Source organism: Camelina sativa, chromosome 3 (genome assembly GCF_000633955.1).
Source record: "Camelina sativa cultivar DH55 chromosome 3, Cs, whole genome shotgun sequence".
Lineage (NCBI taxonomy): Eukaryota > Viridiplantae > Streptophyta > Magnoliopsida > Brassicales > Brassicaceae > Camelina > Camelina sativa.
Window position 1 is genome coordinate 21,643,227 of NC_025687.1, and position 10,313 is coordinate 21,653,539.

Consider the following 10,313-nt stretch of genomic DNA (forward strand, 5'->3'; position numbering starts at 1 on the left):
TTTTGAAGTAAAATTTCCCCACATTTAAAGTTTCATTTAAGACAATGCTAATGAATGCAATCTGCTTCTTTATAAATACCGAATATTTCATGCTTCTTGTTTCTATCTTCTGTTCTCCTATCTAACATATATATTTTATTTTTTCGTTATTAATTTTTTTTGCATATTCTCTTACTATCTCAATTTTGTCCCGGACACATGGGAATGTCGAATAAGTCAGTTTCTACATTTACATTTTTCCTTGCTTTGATTGTTGTGCATGGAATTCAGAATACAGAAGAGAGACATTTGCAAACTACTTCGTTAGAGATTGAGCGAATCTATAAGAAGAAACCTGAGGCTAGGAATCCCACCATTGTGGTCACATATACACGACGTAGTGTCCTTGGAAAGGCGGTCATCTTCCACCCCACTGACTTTAGGCCTACAAGTCCCGGTAACAGCCCTGGCGTAGGACACTCTCACGGGCGACACTGATTTGATCATACCATACATCAAAGTCTATATCATAATATATACTTTTTAATGAACTATCGTTATGGACTTTTCTTCCAAATAATAAATATATGTATCATGTATGTATGTCTTTGGGATGTTTGGAAATCAGTTTGGCATTTCAATCTTTTTGACAGTACTATGATATAGTATGATCACTATGTATTAGTCGTGGGTTTGTTCCCCTGTCACATATTGTAAGATTCTATAATGAATAATAAAATCGTTTTCAATAAATACATATATAAATGGATTACGCTTAGTAAAGTTGTAAGGCTAGAAATGAAAAGATAAAACATAAAAGAATAAGAAAAAAAAAGAGGGGCCTAAAGAGTAACCAAGAGTGTATAGTTAGTATCTTGTGATAAAACGCGACAGAAGCGTTTGAAAGAGGGAGTTTAAATCACTATAAATGTATAGTTGATGATTTAAAAATTGTTCCGGATACTTGCAGAAATTTTCACTAAAATCTCAAATGTCAAAACAAGATTATCCAGTTTTTCGTTTAAAATCAGTTGATCTCATTTCTATTCATGGATAGTGAACTATCATTGAATACTCATGATATACATAAAAATAGAGTAGAAACTATCACAAAATCGTAAAATAGAAAAACAAAGCGAAATACAAACTGATAAAGTGATACTTAAGAATGATTAATACGTTTAATTTTTAATTTTTTTGTAACCAAAATACTTTAGACCTAGAGAGAACAAAAAATTATAGTAGTCTATTTTCTATAGTCGATAATTCAAATTCATGACATTTGGAGATATTTTTGGTTACCAACATCGCACATAATAATTAATTTCATAATTTTTGATTTTTTTGGATTAATTAATATGCTTATTAAGCTACATATTTTGCACAAAGTAATTGTTTTTTATTTACTTTTTTATTCTTTTACTACTTTTTTTTGTCATTTGATAGAGGCCTCAATAGCGGTTGTTAATTATGTCGGTAAAGATTTTGACTTTAAAATTTTAGATGTACATAATTTGTCTATAGATACTTTGAATGTAGAAAATTTAATTGTTAAAATTCATTGGTAACAAACACTTTTAAAGTTGTAGTTGTTACTTTTATTATTAAAATATATTGAAATGATGATAATGAAAATAAAAATAATTATTATTGAAATGAATCTTAAAAAAAAAGAGAAAAAAATAAGAATAATTCATTTATAAAAATAAAATATGTAAAATACATATATACACTTGTGGAGGGCTTTTAAATATAACGAGAAGAAAAAAAATAAAATTTTTCTATTTGTTTAATTTTAAAAGCTGGTTTTGAAATTAAACATTAAAAAAAATAGCTTACAAAGCTTAAAAAAAATGATAGGTAAACGGCGTCATTTTTATCGCCGATCTTCATCATGCGGGAAGTTTGTTGGAAAAAAAAAGAATTGAGTGACTAATGATTCCGGAAAAAAAAATTTGGTGCTCCGACAGTGTTTTATCACGACAAAGACAAAAGACCCTCCAAGTGTTAAGGCCTAAAACCTCCCTCCCCTTGGCACACCTATAGTTAGTCCTGGGCGTTCGGGTTTTCGGTTCGGTTCCGAATATATCCATTCGGTTCCGGTTATTTTGGATATAGGAGTTTAGGATCCATTCGGTTAATTTACTATTTCGGTTCGGTTTCGGTTATTTTTGGTTCGGTTCCAGATATCCACAATAATATAACTTTTTAAAAAACTTTAAAATTTAAATAAAAATGTGATAATTTTATGAAAAATATATCTAATATCTTCTATATATTTAAAATATTTTAATATTTTGGTCTAAATTTATATGATATTGATTCAGTTCAAGCTTCAGGTTTTTAAATTAAAGGTTATTACTTTATTAATCTAAAATGTATTGATTCACTATATCTTCCCGGTATAGTGGTTGCACATCCTTTAATGGCTAGAGATCTGCGGTTTGAACCGCCGAATCTTATTCTCTAATCCTGCCGCTAAATTACTACTATTCTCTCCTTTGCTATAGTATTATTTAAGAGCTAAATTACTACTAAATCCAAATACATTTCTTTAATTTTGATTATTTCTTCATATACATACTAACAATACCCCTTTTGATATTACATATACCAAATGTTAGTTTTGCAACAATCTTTATATAAATGTTTTGTTTCACAGTGTTCATAAATTTTGGTGTTATATAGAAAGCAATCTAAAAACTGGAAAGTAAAGCTAAAAAAGAGCACTAAGAAAAATAATAAAGCATACTATATACCAAAAAAATAATAATAATAAAAATAAGAAAAAGGAGAAGTGCATCATGCGAGCGAATCTAAAAAAACACAAACACATAGATAGAGATAGCAAAAACAAAAGCAACCAACGGTTAAGATCTATCTCTATCCGTACAATCCAACGGTTTTCACAAAACTAGGTCAGAAACAGAAACCGTAAAAAACCTAGTACACAATACAAACCCATAAACCCGACCCGTATTTGTGTTTTTTTTTTAAAATTTTTCTTTTTGCCAAGTTCCCCACTTTAACCGGATAATAAAAAAAAAACCCTCTAATTTGGACCCTAAACTTTGCCATTAATAGAACTCTGAAACCCAACTCTCCAAACTTCCCTGTTTGGTCCGAATCTAGCCCTAATCTTAAATATCACATCACATCACACCTTACACATAGCGCCGCAAATTCATGGCAGACGTCAAGATTGAATCTGAATCCTCGGATTCTCAGCCTTTGGTCGACACCAATCAACCTGCTCCTCCACAGCCACCACAGCCGCAGCCACCGGTTGAAGAAGAGGAGAACCAACCAAAAGCATCTCTGACGCCGACGCCACCGCCGCCACAGTATATGGCTATGAGATATCCACCAGCGGTTGTACTCCCTCACCATATGATGTACGCGCCGCCGCCTCCACCGCCTCCGTACTCACCTTATCATCAATATCCGAATCAGCACCACCCCTATCTCTCTCGTGGTGGTAATAACAATAAGCATCAGAACGCTTCTAATGGTGAGAACAAAACCATTTGGGTTGGTGATTTGTATCAGTGGATGGATGAGCCTTATCTTAATTCTTCTTTTGGATCCACCGGCGAGGTTTGCTTCTTTCTCTCTCTCTATCGTTATCTCATTCTCTCTCTAACATTATTACACAAACATTTATGTATCTCTTGATTAGCGTCTTAGATTGTGCATTGACAGTTTCTTGATTCTGCTCTCGTTGACTTTTAATGCTTTTTGACCTTTACCCTTTTCAGCATCTATCATATAAAGTCTGCTTTTTATTTTATTTTTATTTTACCTACGTAACTCGCTGACTCTGTTTTTATCTCTGTTTCTTTTGTAACTCTTCTCTGTGGGTAATACAAATACAGATTGTTTCGGTTAAGGTGATCCGTAACAAGCACAATGGTTACTCAGAAGGCTATGGATTCGTGGAGTTTGAATCCCATGATGTAGCTGAAAAGGTTTTGCAGAAGTTCAATGGAGCGACTATGCCAACTACTGAGCAGCCTTTCCGTTTGAACTGGGCTAGTTTTAGCACCGGTGAGAAGCGGTTGGAGAACAATGGACCTGATCTCTCTATCTTCGTGGGGGATTTGGCTCCGGATGTGTCTGATACTTTGCTGCACGAGACGTTCTCTGAGAAGTACCCGTCGGTTAAAGCTGCTAAAGTTGTCTTTGATGCTACTACTAGAAGATCGAAAGGCTACGGCTTTGTGAGGTTTGGTGATGATAATGAAAGGACCAAAGCCATGACTGAGATGAATGGTGTTAAGTGTTCTAGTAGAGCTATGCGTATCGGTCCTGCTACCCCGAGGAAGACTACTGGTTATCAACAACAAGGTAATGTCTTTTCGATACCCTATCGTTCGTTGTGTCTAGTCTATATAGATAGTTGTGTTAAGTCTGAGTCTTTGTGATTGATTTGCTCATTGTTAAAGCTTGTGTTACCGAGTTGTATTGCAACAATATGTTGTGTACTTAAAACTATTTGTTGGCTATGGTAGGTGGATACATGCCGAATGGTGCCATGGCGCGTCCTGAAGGGGACACATTGAACACAACAGTAATTGTTTTATTCTTTTGTAGTATCTTCTTGTTTTCTACCTTTCCATGTGATTGTGACAAGAGATGGTTAATCTCTTTTATGTCTTTCCCGTTTAATCCATGTTTCATAACATAGATATTTGTTGGAGGGCTTGACTCTAGTGTCACTGACGAAGACCTAAGGCAACCTTTCTCTGATTATGGGGAAATAGTCTCTGTCAAGATTCCTGTGGGTAAAGGATGTGGGTTTGTTCAGTTTGTTAACAGGTAATAACATTAAATGCCGATGTTTATATAGTAACCATGAATTAAGTAATTTTCTTATAGTTGTTTTGCCACCGTAACATTTGGTTGCAGACCAAATGCAGAGGAGGCTTTGGAGAAACTAAATGGGACTGTAATTGGAAAGCAAACAGTTCGGCTTTCGTGGGGACGTAGTCCAGCCAATAAGCAGGTAAATCACACTATATAATAGTGTATAATCCTGGTACAAGTGTATCAAAATGCAAAGTTCAGTCAGGCCATAGAACAAAACCCAAAACTGTTCTCTATGATAGTAATTAAAGAAAGTTTGATTTTGTGTTAGAACCCCTATGTGAACCTAGTCTTAGATAAACCGAGCTGATTGAATCATGAGCTTCATTGATAATACTTCTTAGGACGTTTGATTCATTTTTTTTTTACTTCTGTTTTGGAAAACCTAACTTCATGGATGCTAATTAATATTATATAGATATAGCATGATTAAACGTTTTGATATGTATTATTGTTTTTGTAAGAATTTTTGTTTATTCAATTTGGTTTGTAAGACTATTAGTATCGAAATAAGTTTGTTTCTGTTTGTTTCTTTTACGCCCACCCTTCCTTGAGTACTTTCCTTGTGTGATCTATATTAGGCTCTGACCTGAGATTTGAATGCCTCTGATTGTAGCAAGTTTTGTGTTGTGTTGCAGCCTAGAGATAAGTATGGAAACCAATGGGTTGTACCATACTACGGAGGACAGTATTTCAATGGGTATGGATACATGGCACCGCAGCCTCATGACCCGAGAATGTATCCCGCTGCACCTTACGGAGGGTATCCAATGTACGGTGGCCATCAGCAACAAGTTAGCTGAGGAAACTAAAAGCTTAATCTCTGATCATCTATCTGTAGGCAAACAAAAACTCACTCAAGTTAGGTGATGTTAGGAGGTACAAGGAGGCAAAAATGGTTGCCTTCTTGTCTCTCTTTGAGTTTAGGGCTTTATCTTTTTAGTGAAAAATGAATTTTGGTGGAAACCATAGCAGTAATTTAGGAGACTTGGATTTGATTGATTAATTTGATTTGTTTCTTCGGATGTTTTTCACTATGGAACCTATTGATCAAAGAAGAAGTGAGTTGAACCGATTGATTATTATTTTTCTTTTGCTAAACATGTCATTAGTTTAACGTTGTGGAACGAATCTAAACTCTTAGGTTTGTTTCGTTATTGTGTTTGGAGATAATGATCGCCATGTGGCCTATAACACTAATAATGATCGTCAAGTGAGCTACTGAGCTTACTACATATACTTTAACCACGTCTTAAATCCTCTTTGGGCCGTCTCAAGGAAGCAATTCTCCAACAACTTGGTCCACGTACAGTCCTTGAATAGCTAGAACCTAGGAAGATTAAAACTTTCTATGGAATAGTGGATCAATATTTGGACTCTCTTTAGTATCACTGAAGAATCTTAATACAATGTCGACTAGCTATCCTTTGTGAACATGATGATATTTATAATGTTTTATACTTGTTTGTTGAATATCAAATGAAGGATTCTGTTGAAAGTATTGGAAAAGTACTTGTTTTAAAATCACAACTCAAATGTGCGCCATGAAAACTTAGTAACAAATGTAAATAACGTGCCAAAATAACATTTTGAAAAATAAATTACCAGCCAACCAAGTTTGTAGTTGAGAAGTATACAAAATTTAGTGACCTAAATTTATAAATTCTATTACCAAAAAACCCAAGATTAACTTTATAATGTTTGACTAATACTGGGGTTTATGGATATAAATAGTTAAATACTTCTTTTAGAACAAAAAAAATCATTGAATCCAAAATACAAGAAAGGTGAGCTTCTCTAAATATTTTTCTACGATATCTTTCTCCTCTATATCTCTTTTTCGTTTGTTAAACACTTTGTGAAATTTGATGGCATTTGCAACTTGAGGCATCTATAAAGTAAGACTTGGATCTGATGAAGCCACTTTGCGATATTCCTTTCAGTATGGTTTTATTAGTATTGAGTTTGAGGTATGCATATCTGTTAGTGATCACAATGTTTCATTTTAAACAAATTTAACTTGTTTCTTGGTTTACATATTGATTTCAGGTGGAAGGATATATAAATGAGGATTATGCAAAAAATATTGTTTTTTCATATACAACTATGAGCCTGACGGTTCAAGATTTTGTTTCTAAGTTAATGTAGAATTTCTTCTAATTTCTCTTAGATAATTTTCTGAATTTTAACCCTCTAGAAAGTATTAATCCTTTTTTCCGATGGCAATTAGCGAAAGCCAACAGTTAGTTCATTTACCTAAGTTTCAACGGCCTCTGTTACAATTAAACATGGTGAATTGTATATTTTAGAAGACATGCTACTTAATGTCCTACTTTTTTTTTTGGACAAACAGATGTTATCATTCATTAATAAAAGAGTAACATACAAGGGAGATAGGCTAGTTTAAAGGATAAGGGCTTCCCAGAAATTAATACATCAAAGCAATAAAGATAGATAGGGGCAACATATATAAGGAGCTTAAGAGCTATGGACCAAAGGCTTGACAGCATTCTGGAACCTATGAGATCAAGGCATATCGATGCATCTTCCGAGAGCAGGTCAAGGGAAGAGAGGATGGCCATTATCTTGAAACAAAGACTAAGTGGCGAGGGAACAGCCAAAGCTAAGACTCTCGTAAGAGCTTTGCCAAGGAAAGGAGAAAGGTTGGTGTTGCTCTGCAAATCGACCACTGCAAAGGTGGATGTGATTCGGTGTTTGGGTGAGGGCAGCTTGAGGGGGTTGCGGTAACCACTGCTACTTTGAGCAGAAGTCATAATGCCACTACTCTTCAGGCTTACTGAGGGGACTTCAAGAATTTGATGCAAAACCAGTTGGACACCATATTCAGTAGGCGAGGGAAAAGGAAGAGGTTGATGAAGCAGAGGTAACCCCTACTCCGTAGAGGTGGGATCATAATGCCAATCTTCAACAACTTATCTCCTTCTAGGGGTTATCCTTAAGAGATTCAAGCAACATGGTTCTTAAAAAACTCTTGGGCCAAATTAGGAACAAATGATGGTTAAGGTTCCCTAGAAGTCTTCGGACTAGCAGTATCCTTAATCTAAACAACCATTGACTAGAAAGGGGAAGAGTGGAGTTCAGACTAGACCTAGTTACAAGTTGACACTGGAGCAGTGGAGCTATTGCTTGAATCTAAAAGATCAGGGAGAGCAAGAATTAGCGGTAAACCGATTGGCAAGGCAAAAACATTATCAACTAGCAGCATTGCAAACTTCCAAACCAAGCTCTTTAGTTGGCCTTGACACAAAGAAGATTCAAACACAATCGAAATATCTAGAGATCTGCTACCGAGTGTAACTTGTCTTGACCAAGCAGGATACATAGACATTAACCGATTTGGGCTTGCTATGAAAATAAAGCTAGTGAGTCTAAGGCGTTTCCAGATCAGGGATGACTTATAGTTTAAACACCGTAAACTATCTTCCAGGGTTTGAGAATGAGAGTGGAGAAACGACCTGGGCCAAAGAGTTATCGAGAGAGAAGCAGAGGTCACCAAAGAGGAAGGTTTCTTTGTCAAATGGTTCACCGGTGCCAGCGTCAAAACAAAACTTCCGTCCAACTGCAGCCAAGCAAAGCACTTGGTGAGAGGATCTGGATCCATGGAGCGGTAAGATGTTAAATTTGACGGCTTAATAGGGCGGTAAGATGGACAAAAACTGGGCCTAGAGGGACTCTGATGGATCTCTCGAACAGGAACAAGGGGGTTGTAACTTGATGTGATAGATTCATCGAGGGGAGGAACCAGATGCGGAGGCGGAAAAGGTGATTGAAGCTGTCGCAAAGGCGGAGATGAGATCTGAAATCTCAACAGACCACCGATAGAACCGAGACTAGAAGCGAGTAGACTACAGGGGAAAATGAGGCCGTTGAGATGAGGAAACCAAGGCCCAGCAACGTCGATCAGGCTCGGCGCCATCAGGGGAGCAGATCTTGGTGGTTGTGCCAGAGAGGAAGGAGGCTAGGGCGAACTTTTATTTATTCTTTTCTTATTGATGTGTTACTTAATGTCCTACTATGCTACGGAATTCACTATTTTAGTTTGTATAAGAAGATTAGTTAAAAATATTTCTTAGATGAGCTAATTTTTGGCCTTTCTTCATTGCCATTAAGAATCGGGTAAATTTATTTCTTTGATTTCTTCACTATTATTTCTTTGTTCAAGAGGAGAGCGGGGGGAGAAACAGTTGAAATACCGAATGATTCTTATATAGAAATTCAATTTTGATGATTGATATATAGAAATTTTGGAAATAATGTGCATTTAAAAAAATTTAAAAAAAAAAAAATAATTCGTTAAAATAATCATAGTATGCGTACAGCTGTGGTTCAATGGCAAGAGAGAATTTGGAAAAGGGTGGAAGAAACTAACCCAGGTTCGATCTATTTTGGAAACAAAAATCATAATTGTGTTGTTAGTCAAAAATGCAGGCGGCCAGATTACCTGTAGTCGGAAAATATTCCAAACTCCTATCTGATAGTCCTTTAGGGAAAATACTACAATGAAGCACTTCGGTGTGTCTCCTTCTTATCCACAAAAGCACGAGATTTGTTATCACTAACATTTTAACTGTACTAGTTCTCCTAGAGGCAATGAAACTCGTTAGAGTCACATCGCGAGAACGATTTAGGTTTTTTCTCGGTCTCTTTGTGTTTGCTTAGTTTACCGATGAAAGAGAGAAAGTAATTACACTATTTTTTTCCTATTACTCATGGGAGCTTTAACTTCAAATGATGACATGCTTTGCAGAAGTTATTTTTCCTTTTCTATTGAAATGTTATCTATTTATAAACTTTATAATAGTTGAGCAAAAGGTTCCAAACTTTGGTCAATGTGTTCCAAATTTTAATCAATGTGTCAGTACCCCATATCTCTTGTTTGTACTCTTTTTTAGTGTGTACGTACTTTTGAGGTGGTGTTCGTTCTCTTAGTAGCCAGTAGAGGTTTGTTAATACGTAATACTTGTGAACATGATAGTGAAAACACCATATCTCTCGTACTCCCTTCTCTTGTTCATACTCCATGTTTCGTGTCCGTGCTCCGTATAATATAATACGTATAATATGCCATACAATTAAATTTGATATCAGGGGTTAACAGGTAATACTTGTGCATATGAGTGTACGTGTGAACCTCTAATTGTAGTAATATGAAGAAATTATGAAGTATATAAGAGACATGGTGTAAAAAGATGAGAAAGGGAGTACGTATACGCTAAACGGAGTACAAATAAGAGATAGTGAGCACGAACACGATACACGAGTTAAACCAATTTAAGAAAAAAATTAATAAAATTCTAAGAAAGGGAACGTAATTATTGGTTTAGTAGAAATAAGTGTACAAGAATTTGGTATGGCTCATGAAGGCTAATGCAAGGCTTGATTCTGAAGTAAACTATCTGCCACTCATGAAAGCAAACTTTAAGAAACTTGTGACACATATTCAAGAC

The 10,313-nt window shown here is 35.5% G+C and overlaps 2 protein-coding genes across 2 annotated transcripts; both read left to right on the plus strand.

Moving 5' to 3' along the window:
• LOC109131348 lies at positions 123 to 675 on the plus strand. The gene has a single exon (XM_019242217.1). The coding sequence runs from the start codon at positions 199 to 201 to the stop codon at positions 475 to 477; it is 279 nt and encodes a 92-aa protein (XP_019097762.1). The 5' UTR covers positions 123 to 198; the 3' UTR covers positions 478 to 675.
• On the plus strand, positions 2,972 to 5,930 carry LOC104777677 (polyadenylate-binding protein RBP47C-like). The gene is made up of 6 exons (XM_010501971.2): positions 2,972 to 3,576; positions 3,855 to 4,326; positions 4,491 to 4,549; positions 4,667 to 4,797; positions 4,888 to 4,984; positions 5,484 to 5,930. The coding sequence occupies exons 1-6, from the start codon at positions 3,166 to 3,168 to the stop codon at positions 5,646 to 5,648; spliced, it is 1,335 nt and encodes a 444-aa protein (XP_010500273.1). The 5' UTR covers positions 2,972 to 3,165; the 3' UTR covers positions 5,649 to 5,930.

Coding starts and splice junctions, on each gene's coding strand:
- LOC109131348 (XM_019242217.1), top strand. CDS start 199: ATGGGAATGTCGAATAAGTCAGTTTCTACATTTACATTTTTCCTTGCT.
- LOC104777677 (XM_010501971.2), top strand. CDS start 3,166: ATGGCAGACGTCAAGATTGAATCTGAATCCTCGGATTCTCAGCCTTTG. Junction 4,550..4,666: donor GGGACACATTGAACACAACA/GTAATTGTTTTA, acceptor TTCATAACATAG/ATATTTGTTGGAGGGCTTGA. Junction 4,798..4,887: donor TTTGTTCAGTTTGTTAACAG/GTAATAACATTA, acceptor ATTTGGTTGCAG/ACCAAATGCAGAGGAGGCTT.